This window comes from Leucopleurus acutus (genome assembly GCF_964270905.1).
Source record: "Leucopleurus acutus genome assembly, chromosome: 1".
NCBI classification, from domain to species: domain Eukaryota; kingdom Metazoa; phylum Chordata; class Mammalia; order Artiodactyla; family Delphinidae; genus Leucopleurus; species Leucopleurus acutus.
In genome coordinates this window covers 32,523,865-32,541,673 of record NC_139142.1, presented here as the reverse complement: position 1 = coordinate 32,541,673, position 17,809 = coordinate 32,523,865, and the positions used below count along the sequence as shown (strand labels likewise).

The following is a 17,809-nucleotide window of genomic DNA, read 5'->3' as shown; positions in this document are numbered from 1 at the left end:
CCACTGCAATAGTCCAAGCAAGACATCATAACTGGGATGTTGGCAGTGATAAAGGAGAGGATGGTTGTGAAAAGACATCAGCAGAAATAATCTAAATGAAATAAACCAAACCTCGCCCAAACTTGCAATGCATACTTGTATATGTGAAGTTTTCTCTTATCCAGTTACTTATACTCAAGTTCCCCAGCTACGCCCCCTTCATTTCCACTAAAATCCCCAAAGCAGACCCTCAAGCTCCAATGACTACATGACCAGGGAAGTAACATAAATGAGAGAAGCACACCTGGATTAAGACATCAAGGAGTGGTGGAACCTGTAACACATCCCAAAGGTTTAAAGAGGAACCCATGATTCAACTTCGGCTGACTGTTGCCATGTGAGAATAAAGGTCCAATGATATCAGATCTTTTGAATTTTTCAAGAGATGTTAGAAACTGTGATTTTTTCTGTGTAATTTTCTAAACACTATTACATCATGTAGGCCAAGCAAAATATCTCCGTGGGTTGAATATGACCTATGGGCAACTAGGGTTTACAACCTCTGTTCTAAAGCTTTACAAAAGAAAAATTAAGAGCATGTGCGGGTTTCCAGGGTTAGGAGAGCGAGAAACATGGGAAGTCAGCATGAAGACTGGGGCTGGGCCAGAAGACAGTGAAAAGGGAGGCAGAAAGTCTAAAGGCCTCAGACTCTAGAGTTGGATAGGCCTGTATTAAAAAAATTTGAGAGGAATTCTGACGAAGCTTTATTTCAAGGAGGCACAGATGAAAGAAAACTAGAACATACAGGGGAGGATATAATACACATATATTCATGTTATTTCACCTCTCTGTACCTTGACTTCCTTATCATTAAAATAGGAATAATAGAATCTATTTCATAAGGGTGTCATAGGATTAAATAAGGAATTATTCATGTAACTGTCATTATCCCCAGCATGTAATGCTTAATAAATGTTAGCTATTATTTATTATTATGAGGCACTGAGAGGTGAAGTAACATGCTCAAGATCACATGGCTATTAAGGTATACTACCTGGCTCTGTACCCAGGATGTACTTCAGATCCTACACTCTAAACCATCAAGCTCTTCTGCCTCCCTTTACAATCCGTACAATAGGAAGTCAGATCAGATGATAACTGAAGTCCCTTCTAGAGCTGACACTTTATTCTACCAGCCAGCCCTCTAGTCAGCTTATTTCAGGGCAGTAGTAGGACAAACATGAACCTGTTCACACTCCTATGGGCTACCTGCTAAAGTGGAGAGACACAGCTTAGGCTTGGAGTAGGGCAGGGAAACCGTTCCAGCATGGAACCACCCATAAGGTAAGGTAGGAAGGGAAAGATATTCAATGTGAGCCCCCCTTATTGTTCCACAGAGATATATTTGTTTCTAGGGAGCCAGTGGGCCACTTGAAAAGGCCCAGAATTCACACATGTGCCCAAGCTACTACAAGCTGGAAGTTACTTAGAAGCCTGCTAAGGAACCACAACAGGCTCTAAATCAAGAATCTTTAGAACACTGAGTGACTCATCCTCTTGGGGTTCAAAGGTCTCTATGAGAACCTGGCAAAAGCTTTCCTTGTCCCTAGAAAAAATGCCACGTGTGCTCACTCAGATACACAAGCACACATGATTTTACCTGCAATTACAAGGGGTTCACAAATTCCCTAAAATCTTTCCCTAGACTTTAAGTATCCCTGAAATAGATCATCTCTCCTGTTCCAGGCTTGTCCTCCCAGGCAATTCAGAATTGTCCCAAGATCTGGGTTGGGGTTTCCAGGCAGCTGTGTTTAGGAGACAAATCATCCATTGCAACTCGGCATAATTAATCCTGCATGGAAAAGACAAAGGGCCGTCTCTTTCTCCCGATACCAACTTGCACTGAGAAAATTCAAACAGAAAAGATCTGCAGTTTAATCCCCAAACACTAGTGGATGTGAAGAACAGGACCTCAAGAATATTTCACACCCTTTTTCTGCCTCATATCCAAAAAACCTTACAAAAGTTGAAAGAAACAGGTAAAAACATCCTAGTCTCCACAGCACTGTGCTCCTCCTTTTATTCTAAAAAAGGAATCAGTCAAGATTGCCAACTAGCTTTACTAGATGACTTTTCTCCCACATGGGCTTTGAAAACTATAGGTTACCAAAGAAACCACATAACCTCACCCATAAATGAAGAAGTAATCAAAACAAGAAGATATTTTTCCCCCATAAGACCTGCAACAGTTTAAGTGTTCATGACAGTCTGGAGATGCATGTAGTCTCATGCACAGTTGGTAGGTTTGTAAATCAGTGCAGCCTTTTGTGGTCGTGGGAAAATCTGACAATTTTTATAAAAAATGTAAAAACGTACACTCTTTGTTTGATGCAGCAATTACCTAGATATTTTTGCAAAGGTAGGCCAAGATAGACGTGTGATCAGGGTCAGTGAAGCATAGTTTATAATGGCCCAAACAGGAAACAAGAAGTCTGGTTGTTGGGTACATCATATGAATGGAATACCACGTAGCCATTAACAGAATGTGCTAGATTTGCAAGTGCTTACATGAAAAAAGCTCCAAGACATATTATTAATTGGAAAAAGAAGCTGAGCACAGTGGTATTATTATGTGGTTCCTTTAGTCTAAATTCTTTTAAGGATATATATTCCTTATGTGAGTTACACACATTAAGTTATGTTCTGGACAGATACATAAGAAACTGTTCACTGTAGTTACCTTTGGAGATAGTGACTAGAGACCAGGAAAGAGAAGTACTGTATTGATGTAAAACATTTAAAAAACATACAAGCAACAGAGATAATCTTGAGATGGGATTTTCTTTTTCTATCTTTTTTTTCTATTCATTATACTTTTCTGGATATAGACCTTAAATCTAATAAATGTTACAATAAAAGTAAAGCAGAAATCTCAGAATTTTTTTAAAAAGAAAGAAGCCATGTTTAGTGAGGAGACAAGTAAAAATGGGAGGAGGGTCTCAATATAATGCACAGTAAGAAGCTGGTAGGGGAAAATCGGAAGAAGCATTAACGTTCAACCCCCCTCTTCTCTCAAGACACTGCTAACATCATGAACTGCTCAAGCTTTCCACTGGGGATGAATAGCTCAGGGCTCACTCCAGTTGCCAGCTATTCATTCTCAGTATGGGAGATAGCAGGTTGGGAGAAAGCTGGCATCTTTAGTCCAAATTCTGCCTTTTGTGATAAGGACAAGGCAGAACAGTTGTTCCTGAAGAGCCCAAAGTGGCAGAGGAGGCTTGGGCCGAACACAGGAGACTGTCTTCCTGGCAGAGAACAAGCCTCCCTCAGCACACAGCGTAAATGCACAATAGGGGTCCTGCTACTACACGCATTTCAGCCACGTGGAAAAGAAAGAGCCAGGTGCATAGGCAACAGAGAGCAGGAGAAATCTCTGCTGCCCTATGGAGCCTCAGGGAGCCCTGCTCAACACCAGGGATCCCCTTCTGGGCTACACAGATCTGCCATAGATCCAACCTCACCAGACTGCCCCATGGAGAGAATTAGCTAGAATTAAAAATCACCAAGGAAGGTAATCCTCTGTACTCAATTGCCCCTTTCATCCGAGGCCCATGAAATAAGTCATAACCTCGCTTACTTTCCATGATACTCTTCTGCAATAGTACGTTAAAGTGGGAAGTTAACTCCATGTAGAATTTTCAGAGGAGCTAGCAATGCATGCAAATCTTTCATAAAGCAAGGTTTGGCTTCATGCACAGATGCCATAAAAGGTCATCTCTCCCCCATGGGATTTAAGGAACATGAAAGAGGCTCCTACTTGCCCCATCCACATATTTCTCTTAATGATGTCTGAAATTCCCCCATTAGTGATTCGGATCATCAGCTCAGAATTGTCCTAAGTGTGCTCTTTAATAATGCAAACAGAAGGGGAACACATTAGGTCCCTAACACTGTAGTGCAGTGGCTCTTAACCTTTACTGTTGCAGTCACTGGTCCTTTCGTGAAACTGAAAAAAACTAAACTCCCTTCTCAGAAAAACATACTTAGATGAATACACAATATAATTTCCATGCAGTTTGGGGGTTCACAGTCTTCCTGAAGCTCATATTCCCTTCAGCCCGGGGTTAAGAATCCCCAGTTCAGGGGCAATGCATTTAACAAATCACCATCACTCCTCCAGAAGACCTCCCATGCATTTGGGGAACCCTGGACCTAAAGATAGAAGGTGGTGCTGAAGAGAGCTCTGCCATTGCAAAGTTTGCCTAGAACTGATCCTGTCTAGAGTCCAGATTACAATTTATGATTCCTCCTTAGCAAGGAGTGTGGATGTCTCACACTGCCTGCCCCCTGGAAATAGGGTCCCCCTGGCTTCAGAGACACTGGGATATGTTAGGAGATGTCCAGCTGAGATCAACTGCCAACCAGGTTCTCAAGACTGTTGCTGACTGATGACATTACCTGAGAGTTGAGTCAGGGGAAACTTTTAACAACTTCTGAATAAAGGGGGCTCACCTCTGAGGTTTTCGAATATCCCAGAGTCCCACTCCTTCCTTTGAATTGGCTGTGGCCAATAACCTGGGCTCCACAGGGTTGAACATGACACTGTGAAAGGCTGATGGGTAGTTGGCCAGGCAGAAGGGCTCTGTGAAGAGAGAAATTCTGATCAGTCCACTTCAGGCACTGCTGGGCCTGTGGCAGGCAGACAAGCAGGATGTGAAAGCAAGAGGAGCACAGCCGTTAACAATCACCCCAGTGGGCTGGAATCCAGTGTAGGACATCATTCCAGTAGCCACGCTTGTTCACAAGGTCCCAAGTCCTGGCACACACCCTTCTGCACCAGAAAGTCTGCAAACAGCAACTTAAACACATATACACAAATTTTAAACTATAATGCCGATAAATAAACATAGTACCTATTCAGATCCTGTAACAAAACAGAAATGGTCACTGTAAATGGGAAGTTAAGCTGTTTTACAGTAAGTAAAATTGAATTCCTCATGAGCTAAAAAAATTCACAATCAATTACTGGTAGGATTATTATACCTTAATCCAAATTTACTAGCTTTAGAAATTGAAAGTTTTAAAACTACACAAAGATTTAATGAAGACAAAATAAAACAATAGTGCAGTTTTTCCTTCTGGTAATATTGCTCCCTAAATTGAAAAGAAAATAGCCTCAGTCTAGAATTTTAGGATTTCATTTCATCTAGTACTTGAACTTCTCTTGCATCCAGCCAGTTTCTAATCAACTTCACCTTGAAACCCTGCAGCCTCTTGCATATACTAGCTGGCTCCAGGTGAGGAAGGAATCACTTTGCTGCCTGGGGGGACATACTCCTATGGAAGTTGTTTAGAAGCAATAGACAGAAAGCACTCCTCAGTCTATGATTTCCATATGTGATACTTCACAGGCCTCTGGGCACAGGGAGTGCTCAATAATCTCAGCCACGAGGCAGTTCAGACAAAGGAGAAGTTCACGTACCAAGCAAACCACTTCATTCAACCATAGCTGCTGCTTTTGGCTACCAAACCTACCTGACTCTGAGAACAAACTTCTCTTATAGCCTGAACCTCAATAATGAGCACAGACCAGCATGTTAAATGCTCAGAATACAGAAGAATAAAAAGACTCAGAGCCTGCCAGACAAGGTAGGCAAGATAGTAACTCTATGTGCATAGGTATGGTCATGACAAAGCTGCACCAAGAGTGGGGCTGGGGGTGGCACTGAGGGTATGCTGGAGGAAAGAGCCTTTGAAGATAGAGTGACAGAAGTCTCTCTGCAGGAAATGAGCTGAAAAGATGCATTTCCTGAAGAACTTCAGAGAAATTCAACAAGACAAATTCTTCATTTTACATTTCAGAGACCCAAAGAACACATTTGGAAGAGGAACTCACCCAGACAATCCCCCTTAAACAGAGGGTATCTGCTATCATTTTAAGTTCCTACACACAGTGAAGGTGAGGTTCTGTGGTTCTTTCAGCAAAATAACAACCCTGGATCTAGGATGTAACAAAGTGCACAACACGCCCATTCTCTGTAAGTAACCAAGAATATGTGCATGTCAGCACCATGCACAAAGCTGGCCCTTGGTGGCTACTCTCTACAAATGAGGCACCACATGTTCTGCTCCTTGGGGCTACTACACAGCAAGATACTGTGGTATTTACTCCAGGTGCAAAGGTCTGTGGAGATTCACAAGTGACTGGAGGAGGACTGGCAGAGGTGCCTCACTTCTGAGTACTCAGGGGTAAGGTGGGACCTCCAGAGACACATTTATGTCGCTATGTGAGTTTCCTCTCCCTTTATAGCACTTCTACCCAGGCTACTCAAGTCATAGACTGGATCTGCTATGAAACTGACATCAAACTCTTCAACACAGTCCAATCACCTTTTGCACAGTGACCCTACCTCCATGGGGAGATTCCCGGATGTCCCAGATGAGAACCCGACCATCATCTGAGGAGCTGGCAAAAATGTTGTCATTCACTGGGCTCACTGACAAGCCATACACCGCATCTTCATGAGCAAACACATCTAAGGTCTCACTGCTGAGAGACAGAGAGCAGAGAGAGGCACACAGGCACACACATACACACAAAAGTAGTGCAGAGTTAAAGCCCTCTAGTTCCTTGAATGGAGTTCTCTTTCATTTCCAGGAGAAAGTCAACCTAGCTAAACCCAAAGGATATTACATTTACTAAAAAGTAGGTATTCGACTTCCAGGTTAAAAAAAAAAAGTATTACTAAAGAGATAAGACTTCACGACAAGTTTGCTTTTTGCACTAAATAAGCATATTTAAAGGTGACTCAAGGGAATTCCCTGAAGGTCCAGTGGTTAGGACTCAGCGCTTTTCACTGCTGGAGCCCGGGTTCAATCCCTGTTCGGGGAACTAACATCCCCACCCCCAAAAAAGTGACTCAACTGATAAGTTTTATGTTTTCACTTACTACAGAATGCATCTGCTTGTGTACAGTCTTGGGGTGGTGCTGGATTTCCAAAAAGCGAGGGAAAGCTTTAAAGCAGCCCTGATGCCAGCAGGGGTAGAAGAGGGATTCCTGGCAGTCTGGCATGGTGAGTAAAAGCATGGTTCCAAAGCCAGGCTGCCTACGTTCAGATCCTAACATCACTTGACTTTAAGTTACCTAATATCTCTATGCCTCAGTTTCCTAATTGAGATCATAATAGTATTGCCTCATAAAATTATTGAGGGTTAGATATTATGTTTCCTTCCCTTACAACCTCTCCCTTTAAATTTTTACCTGAAAACTATAATTTTATATCAACTTTGTAAATCTTTTTCAGCAAAGGACAGTTGATTTCATGTTATTTTCTTCAAAAGACAGGAACTATTTCGGTCTAAAGAGATACCTGCCTTTCTTCATACGAAAGATAGAGTTAATTACCTTCACATACCAACAATCTATTTACCTTTCAACATCATGGAGGATAACTTGCTCATCATTTCCTGCAAGGGAAAAAGCAGACATTTGGTAATTCCTGCAAAGTGATCCTGTTCATATTACAATTCAGTATTTTAAAGATTTCAGGAAAAACAAATGAACAAAGTCAATGTTAATATTTACAAATTAGGAGTGTTAATTAGAAAAAGGTTTATAAAAATAGTGAAGAAGGATAGGATATTCTTATAGAGAATTTGAAAAAGCATAATAGCACGTAGATATAACAAGTTTCCAAAATGCATTATCCAGTGGATGATTAAAAAAACAAAAAACTGTGGCTATTCAGGAAAAGAATAAATGATCATGGGCAAATCAATCCATTCATCCAAGCTAGCTTTTTTTTTTTTAAACAAAACATTCATTAACTGTGAGACCTGGAAAAATATCTGTAACTTTTCTATGTCTCAGCAAAATAGGAATAACAATTGTATCTACTTCATAGAGTTATCGTGAAGACAAGAATATAAAAGCATTTGGAGTAGGACTAAGCCCCTAACAAACGTTTGCTACTATTCATACCCTCATCATCTTTTATAGCATTAAAATCTAATGATAGTGTGATCCTAAATAATGGGAAAGATTTTATCCACAACTTTTTTCTCTTGCATTTCTCAAGGAATCTAAAAATACTGCATCCACGATATGTGTAGTCCTGCCTTCAAATGGTTTATATAGCCAAAAAATAAAAATCCCAAAATGAAGACAGTAAAAAAATTTCCCACTCTATGCTAAAAGCATAAGCAGTAGAGACGTGGCCAGGTCATCTTAAAGTCCTCACTGTAACTCTATGGTGGGTTCATACCAAGTAAATCAAACCCATACTAATGCCTTTTAGGTAACAGGCACAGAGTGAGGTGCTGAGGATATGAGAGGAATGAATAAGATTGAGGAATTCACAGTCCACCTGCACAAACAACTAATAGTGACAAGACGGGTTATCTTATTGTAGCGATATGCTCTACAATGGGAACACAGATAAAGGAGCAACTATGTCCTTTATGAGCAGGGTGAAAGTACATGGCACAAAGGGGGAATATTTTTATGGGGAAGGAGACACTTGAATAGAAACTCAAATAACTCAAAACTCTTACCGATGGAAGACTTATGGGAATTGGTGGGGTCTGGACAATTAATCATGGCCTATGGAGGAACAGTATGGGCAAAAGGCACAGAGCACTTAAGATGACAAGTGATTTAGTGAATTAGAGCACAAGATGCAGGGGAGGAAGATGAGGCCAGATAGGCAGACTGGACTGAGGCTTTATCCTGTGGATGGACATGTAGGGTCAAAGGTCCACATGGTTGAAGAAAACTCGTATAAGCAATGAATAAGGAGAGTTAGATACCGGTAGCAGAAATCACAGCAGGACACTGCAGTAGTCCAGGCCAAAGATGAGGACCTGAATCAGAGCAGTCGGTATAGCAAGAGAGCAGAAACTAAAGGATGGATATGAGGCTTCCAAAATAGATCTGACAGTGTAGTTGGTGACATACAAGATGTGAAAATGAAAGAAAGGCAGGTCTGAAGCTGACTTTGAGATTTCTATTAGACTGAACCATATGAAACTGTCATTTTTGTAAGCTGAAAATGCTCCAATGTCAGCAGTTTCTTAAAAGTTAAACCTAACAACTTACATAATTAGTTGAATGATGATAATAACCGAGAAAGGGAAACCAGGAAACAAGAGGAAATATTGTGCAGGGGAGAAGGACTAATAATCTTAGTTTTAGATCTGCTGGATTTAAATTACTTTTGGAAAACAAAGGTAGATATTCAGTGGGGAAATCTGCAGTGCAGAAGAGAGGTCAGGGCTAGAAATGTAGTGGTCAGAAAGGAGTGTGACTGATGAATGCCATCATCAAGAGGCTGGCTTGAGCAAAAGCCATTCCAATTATACCCCAACACAACGTTTTTTCACACAGGAGCCACCCATGGGTCATAACACCAATCTGAGTCACAACCTTTAAAATCTTTAAAAACAAAACAGAATAGAATAGGAAAAAAAAAAAATCAGAGTGTACCACACATACTAAGGTTAAGTACTCTTTCTAACATGTTTCTGTGTATCAGACTGCAATGTGAAAAGTTTTCTACCAAAAAAGAGAGAAAGAACAAGAGCAAAGGAGAGAAAGGACAGACAGACATTAGTCTAATACATGTGTCTAAACTGCTGTAATACAGAGAAGACAAGCTATGGGAAAACAGTAATTCCACAACTCAATGAGATAAAGGAAGGAAAATTAAGGAATAATTTTAGCACTCCTTTATCTGAAATCCCAGCCACAATTTCCCAAGGGGAAATCTTCTCACCTCCAGAGAATACTTTGGTGTTCCCACTGTTGAAAGCCAGGCAAAAAATGTTGGAATGATGCTCTCCTTTCAGCTGTATGGGCTTAACTCTGGAGTGGATAGCTTGTTCCATGTGCCATAGTAGAACCCGGCGATCATCTCCTCCTTGAGAGGTGAGTAAGAATCTAGAGTTAAAAGAGCTGACATTTCAAGGCTGACATTTGGTTTTGCCAGCCTGCATCCCATACTTTCCAAAACTGCATCTTCCCAACTCTGTGAGATTCTGATGGGACACATAAACCCAGAACTCTACCCCCTTAACCATCAGTAGACGCATGGCCTCTAAGCCACTCACTTTTCCCCAGAAATTACATCTTGAACAGATACAGAGAAATTTCTGAATTTCCAGAGACCCAGCTGTTTAAATATTTCTTCATTTGCTACCTAAAATCCTTCCACTAATGTCCCCCCACCTTTTTTTTGTCTAACAGAACCTGAGTTGGTTTCTACTGCTTGCAATCAAAGAACTCTAAATATGCTAGTATTTATACCATAATAGTTTCCAAAGCACTCTCCTTGATGTGATCTCACTGACTATGGGACACCAGACAAATGACAACTGAGGAGGAATTGCCTGTCACAGTAGCAGGGTTAAGACAGAACTTGGCTCTCATGAAGCTCAGTCCAGCTCTTTCCTCTGCATAATTCTCAATAGTCTGAGTTGAATGAGCAATATTATACTGCATGAGCCAGCTCCTGGAGAATGAGAAGATACATGCTCTACATATTCTTTATATTTGCAAACGCATTATACACATCTGGAAGGATGAACAATGGGCTGTAAACAGTGGTTACTACTTCCAGGGAATAGGATTAAAAGAGAGGTAGAGGACAGATTAAGAGGGTTTCTACTTTTACTTTATAGATTTGGCACTGCTTGACTCTTTTTTTTTTTAAATTTTATTTATTTATTTATGACTGCGTTGGGTCTTCATTGCTGCACACGGGCTTTCTCTAGTTGTGGCGAGCGGGGGCTACTCTTCGTTGCGGTGCACGGGCTTCTCATTGCAGTGGCTTCTCTCATTGTGGAGCATGGGCTCTAGGCGCGCGGGCTTCAGTAGTTGCGGCACGCGGGCTCAGTAGTTGTGGCTCACGGGCTCTAGAGCACAGGCTCAGTAGTTGTGGCACACGAGCTTAGTTGATCCGCAGCATGTGGGATCTTCCCGGGCCAGGGATCAAGCCCGCGTCCCCTGCATTGGCAGGCAGATTCTCAACCACTGCGCCACTGGGGAAGCCCTGCTTGACTCTTTACAACAAACCTATATTATATTCCGAATAAAAATTTAACTTACAACAGGAGCAAACATGGGCAGCAAGCCATAGTAAGCTCTATACCTCTGCCTCCCCTCCTCCATGCAATATAATAGCCACAAATTATATCACATCCGTAACAAGGGCATACCATGCAACCATTCAATCAGTAGATCTCTAAGAACTAACTCAGAAAGATGACCAAAGGTCTTTGTTAGGGGAAAAAATGAGGTGTAAAACAGTATGCATACCAACATCCATTTGTGTAAAACAAATTTTTAAAAAGCTCCAATACAGCAGGAACCTTGTCAGTTTTGTTCACTGCAGAATTCCCAGCACCTAAATGAATGTCCCAAAGAGCAGACATTGAATGAATATGCTTATGCTTGCATATCTATGCTTGTATTTGCAAATCTAGATGGCTACAAAAGAAGTTTTTAGTGGACACCACCTCTAGGCTAGAATTGTTTGGAGACTTTACATTGTGGTAAAATATAAATAGCAGAAAATGTACCATTTTAACCATTTATAAGCATACAATTCAGTGGCATTAAGTATATTTGCAGTGTTGTACAACCATCACCATTACCCATCTCCAGAACTTTTACATCATCCCAAACTGAAACTCTGTACCCAATAAACAATAACTCTCCCCAGTGCTCAGTAACCACCATTCTACTTTCTGCCTCCATGAATTTGATTACTCTAGGTACTCCCATATAAGTGGAATCATACATTTGTCCTTTTGTGTCTGGCTTATTCACTTAGCATAATGTCTTCAAGGTTCATCCATATTGTAGCACGTATCAGAATTTCATTCTTTGTAAGGCTGAGTAATATTTCATTACACACATACCGTTTTTTTTTCAGTCCATTCATCCATCTATGGACATTTAGGTTGTTTCCATCTTTTGGCTATTGTGAATAACGTTGCTAAGAGCATATGGATGTACAAATATCTGTTCAAGTCCCTACTTTCAGTTCCTTTGGGTATATACCATTGGAAAATTTTATGTTTTAATTTTTACTTTATACCTTCCTTTACTACTTGACATTTTGCCATAAACATATTTCCTCTTTTAGTAGGAAAAAAAATCAGTAGAAAACATAGTAGCCAAATCATACTTATTCTCCCTCCCCTAGAAAGAAGTTGCCTTCATTTCTTGAGTTCCTTTGTTTCTTGAGATCCTTCTTCCTTCCATTGTCCGTCAAAATCAAGTCCTGTGTCCTCCTCCAAAGTATTTCACTGTCAACCCTTAAGGGAATGATCCCTTAAGTATGGTCCACAATGTTCTGTGTTTATGATCTGCCTAATTCAACTATGAGTTCTCTGGCCTGGGATGGTTTTCTAAATTCTATGTCTCTTATAAGTTAAGGTCATGAAAATAAGCTTTGGGTTTTTGTTGTTTTATTTTCATGAAAAATGGCATAAAGGGGTTTTCCTCCCTATTAATAGATTTAGACAGGCCATGGGCACTTTAGTTCTACATAGTCTCTACTCTTACTGTTTTTCCCCAACACGTGAGGCCACAGGTCAGGGACTTGGCACTGTTTTTGTTACTTTATATCTTATATTTAGAGAAATATTTCTCTGTGCCCATGTCTCTATCAAAAGTGAAAAATTAAAAGATAAAGAGGCCCACATGTTTCTTCAACTTACTCATGTTTCTAATCTAATCTCCCTGAGCCTGAGTTTCATCAAATACAAAACTGGGATCATAACACCTCTACTCGCATGGGTTTTACAGATTATAAAGTCAAGTACAAGAGAGTTAAGTAATCTGCCAAGGTCACAACAGTAAGTAAAGTGGTTGAGCCAAGATTCAAAAGCAAGCAGTTAAGACTCCCCACTCTCTTAACCACTATTCTGGATTGCTTGCCTTATAGAATGAAAAACAAACCGTAACTGACAAAGCAAATTCAGCTGATGGACAACTGAAAGGATTCTCTGACTTGGTAGCACAACTCAAAAATGAGTAGGTAAGAATAAAACAAAGGACCACAGGAATAAAAACAGAAACCAACTTAAGTGGAGTACACAGAAGGAGCAGGGACAGGGACCAGGAAAGGCTTTCCTGAAATTATAAAGATTCTAGCAATGCACAAAGCTGATAATGGCTTATTATAAAGAACATACAAAGAATTCCTACAAATCAACTTTGAAAACAACTAGGAAAAGAGGCAAATATGACAACTACAGAAGAGGAAAACCAAATGGCCAACAGAGATTATAGAGGATCTCAACCTCTGTATTAATCAGGGAAATGTAAATTATAATTTAGATACCTTCTTACAAAATGGCACAAAGAAATGTACAAAAGAATGTTCACTGCCTCACTGTTCATAATAGCAAAAAAAAAAAGGTAGATAACATAAATATCCATCAATATATAAACTGATAAAACCGACTGGAATACAAACACGAATGAAATCTAAGCACAATGGAACACGATACAGCATTTAAAATGAGCTACAGATACGTGTACTGAAATGAATACATCTTGAAAACCTAGTATTAAGTAATAAAAACAAGTTTCAGAAGGATACGTAAAGGAAAACATTAAGTATATAGTTTTAAATATGCAAAACAATACCATATTATTTATGAACACACAAATAACAAAAGAGGACTTCAAATGTACCTGTAAAGTTTTATTTCCTTTAAAAAAACAATAGATTAGAAGAAAATTTAACAAACTGTCAACACTTTGTCAAATCTGATTGATACTTCTCTTCTTTATGTTTAAATATTTCATGACATTGTTACAGCTATGAGATATAGTAACAGTACTGTGGTCATGTTAAAAAAGAAAAAAGTTCTTATCAGTTAGGGGTGCCTTCTGAAGTGGGTGAAATGGCAAAAATCTGTAATTTCCTTTAAAATATTCCAGAAAATAAAAAGTAGGGGGATAGGTGATTAATAAAATATTGATAATTGTTGTAGATGGGTACACTACATTTTTGTATATGCTTGCACATTTCCATAAAATAAATAAATATATATATTTTTAATGTTCATGATAGAAAAAGAAAATAAGACTCTCCAGGATGTGCTGGGATACCCATAGCAAAGAAATATAACTGTGGGCACCTCTGTGTTTGTTCATTAAGACCTATGCAGGCAGTACAACCTCTCTTGAACTGCAGCAGCTTAAAAAAAAAAAAAAAAGTTCAATAAAAAAGAAAACAGAATATCTATACCTATGCACTCAAAGTCATAACCATTCTCAGCCAAAGGATCTTCCCCTATCATCCAGTCAGCATTATCTTCAATGCTCATTCTAGATTTAATTTTGCCAAATAAATTCTTTCTGATTTTAAAAGAATGGTTATTTGTAGAGTGCCTTGAGATCAATTTAAAACGATGTGTCCTGGGGATTCCCTGGTGGCACAGTGGTTAAGAATCCGCCTTCTAATGCAGGGGACACAGGTTCGAGCCCTGGTCCGGGAAGATCCCACATGCTGCAGAGAAACTAAGCCCGTGCGCCACAACTACTGAGCCTGTGCTCTAGAGTCCGCGAGCCACAACTACTGAAGCCTGTGTGCCACAACTACTGAAGCCCGTGCACCTAGAGCCTGTGCTCCACAACAAGAGAAGCCACCAAAATGAGAAGCCCACGCACCACAACAAAGAGTAGCCCCTGCTCTCAGCAGCTAGAGAAAACCCCTGTGCAGCAGTGAAGACCCAATGCAGCCAAAAATTAAATAAATGAATAAATTAATTAATTAAAAATAAAATAAAATGATTTGTCCTTAGTACCTAAAATGATGATGACAGCCCAAGTCCACAGAAGATTGGAATCACTGAGGCAGAAATTATCGCTATGGCAGGGCCTACCTCCTCTGCTTTGCCCTCAAGGTCAGTGTCAGAAGATGTAAGGTGCACATGCCCCTCCCACCCCCATTTCCTTAGGCAAGGTATTAAGAGCCCTGTGTAAAGATGACACTTTTCAACCACGTGTTGGCAAAAAACACCAACGGTGCAAACTGAGGCATAATCTGAAATTGCTGGGCTGCTTTTAAGCCAGTAGAGAGAGCAGAACAGCTGTGCCCAAAACTCTGACCCCACAAAGCAAAGGAGGGCTGGTGAAGCAAGGATAAATCAGTTTAGAACATGAAAAAAGCTCTACAGTTCTGTCTCTGTGAGTCACCTGGTCAGTTCAAAAAACCAAAGATGTATTGTAGAGTCCCACAGAGAGAGACTGTCTGACCTGCAAACAATCCAAGGGAAGAGTATGATCCTTTAAGCCGGCTCCGTGAGTCTGGCAGCAGTTGGGTGCTTGTGGGGTTGGCCTCTCAGACACTTCAGGGGGAGCACCAGGACCTCTTAGGAAGGCAAGACCTTTCTGCTTAGTGCCAGTGCCAGGCAAGGGACAAGGAGAGGGCAGGCCTTCTAAGCCTGGTTTCCTCACAAACCACTGCTTAGCTTCAACCCAGCTGAGAATCCCAAGAGAGTACAGCTACTTATGCTGGTCATCTTGGGTTGATTTAAATCTGTATCAAACTGACCAATTCATCCTAAAATGTACTATAATCACATTGTGGCAGCAGCTCTGTAGTTACAGAAAGACTTTATATTTAAATATTACTCTTTTCCAGTGGCTTGTGAGCTATAAGCAGAAAGTCTGCAAGCTCTCACACCGTGCTGTTAACAAAAGAAATTATTTAACATTCTTCTTAAAATAAGAAAAGTCCAGAAAAGCTGAGGCACAGAAGGAAAGAATTCGCTTTGGGTTTCCTCAAAGTCAGCCAAGCACAGGACAGATCTGAGAGAGCACTCTGAAAGTCCGGATCAAATGCTCCTGCAGTACATTGTTTGTAGAGCAAAAGACATTTACATGTCCATCAAACTAAGTCTCATTAAATAGTGTTCAGTGAAATAAGCCAAACACAAAAGGACAAAAACTGTATGATTCCACTTATATGAAGCACCTAGAGTAGTCAAATCATAGAGACATAAAGTAGAAATGGTGGGGGCCAGGGGCTGGGGAAGGAACAATGGGGAGCTGTTGTTTAATGGGTACAGTTTCCGTTCTGCAAAATGAAAAGGTTCTGGAGATGGATGGTGGTGATGGTTGTACAACAATGTCAATGTACTTAATGCTATTAAACAGTACACTTAAAAATGGTTAAAATGAAAAAAAAAGAGAAAGAAAAACTTAAAGGGCTTCCCTGGTGGCGCAGTGGTTGGGGGTCCGCCTGCCGATGTGGGGGACACGGGTTCGTACCCCGGTCCGGGAAGATCCCACATGCCGTGGAGTGGCTGGGCCCGTGAGCCATGGCCGCTGAGCCTGCGCGTCCGGAGCCTGTGCTCCGCAACGGGAGAGGCCACAACAGTGAGAGGGCCGCGTACCGAAAAAAAAAAAAAAAAGAAAGAAAGAAAAAAAATGGTTAAAATGGTAAATTTAAAAAAAGGAGTTCCGTGGTGGCCTAGTGGTGAGGATTCAGGGCTATCACTGAGGTGGCCTGGGTTCAATCCCTGGTCGGGGAACTGAGATCACACAAGCTGCGTGGCAGGGCCAAAAAATAAAATAAAATGGTAAATTTTGTATTATGTATGTTGTACCACAATTTTAAAAATGCAAAAAGTTTACTGTTCATATATATACTATGTATTATGCAGGCAAAAAAAAAAGCATGAGGCAGCTCTGTCTCTTCTGATATGGCATAATCACTATGATGCAGTGTTAGTGACTGTGTTAACCATTCAAAACATTTTCTTTTAAAAAATGACACAGTGGGATTAGATTCAGGGTTTAGGGTTCCATCTTTGTAGGCAGCAAAGGTGGTACAGGAAGTGCAAGCTTTTGAATAAAAGTGTCTGGATTCAAATCCTGGTTTCACCACCCATGTGTCCTAGGCGAGTTATTCTACTACTCTAGCTTCAATTTTATGACTGTAAAATGAAGAAAATGCCAACTATCTCCCAGGGTAGTTATGTGTTTGGGTGAGATAATAAATATAAAAGCACTTATTAGCCCAGTGTGTCATTTATTAGGTATATACACTCCTTAAAACATCCTAGTTTCTCTTAAGTATCCTCCATGAATTTGTCCCAATCTTCCAAACTCTTGTTTTAGGTGGCGTTAGAGTATGAACAGCATGATGTATTTTAATAAAACAAAAGAATACACTAATTTGTACATGGAAGGGCAAATGTAAAATGGTTAACAGAAGTTACTCTTGGGGATAGGAATTTTACTTAATGCACTTTTATACTGCTGCAGTTTTGTTTATTTTTTTAACCTGCAAAGATTTAAAGGAAATCAAGCAGCCTGGCTTTCTTCTCAGCCTATTTATTCCTTCTTCTCCATGTGTGTAATCGCCACTCTGCGGAGCCAAACCTCTTTTTGTGACAACCATACCTCTCCTTGAGCTCTAAGAAGAAGCATGGAGATATAGAGGTGCAGCCTATGTGGCATACAGCCCAGCTACATCAGTGTATGAGAAATAAGTCTGTTTTGTTATTTCCCCAAAGTTGAAAATAATTAACTTTTGTATAAAAGTTTATTCACATATATCTTCACTTGCGAGGTAAGGATTATATAACCCTTTTTCCAGATGAGGATCAGAGAGACAAAATGACTTGCTAACAATCTAAGAAGCTAGGCCTGGAGCCTAAAACCAAGGTGTATCCTTTCTACCAAAGTGCAAGAGGCCAGAACACTACTTACAATTCCAAGTGAGGATGTTTCACAGCTTTACGCAGGGAAGAAAAGCACCATCCATCCAGAACTTTTCATCTTCCCAAACTGAAATTCCATAT

General features: G+C 40.3%; 1 protein-coding gene across 2 annotated transcripts in view; it reads right to left on the bottom strand.

Annotated features, from left to right (window-relative positions):
* DCAF5 (DDB1 and CUL4 associated factor 5) overlaps positions 1 to 17,809 on the bottom strand; it is a 98,807-nt gene that overhangs the window by 61,112 nt on the left and 19,886 nt on the right. Inside the window, exons 2-5 of one of the 2 annotated variants that reach the window (XM_082832620.1) lie at positions 9,754 to 9,897; positions 7,411 to 7,447; positions 6,390 to 6,529; positions 4,492 to 4,621 (exon numbers count right to left, since the gene is read on the bottom strand). In XM_082832620.1, coding sequence (XP_082688746.1) covers positions 4,492 to 4,621; positions 6,390 to 6,529; positions 7,411 to 7,447; positions 9,754 to 9,897 — 451 coding nt within the window. The remainder of the gene's footprint in view (positions 1 to 4,491; positions 4,622 to 6,389; positions 6,530 to 7,410; positions 7,448 to 9,753; positions 9,898 to 17,809) is intronic. The other variant, XM_082832621.1, reaches the window with a different exon arrangement.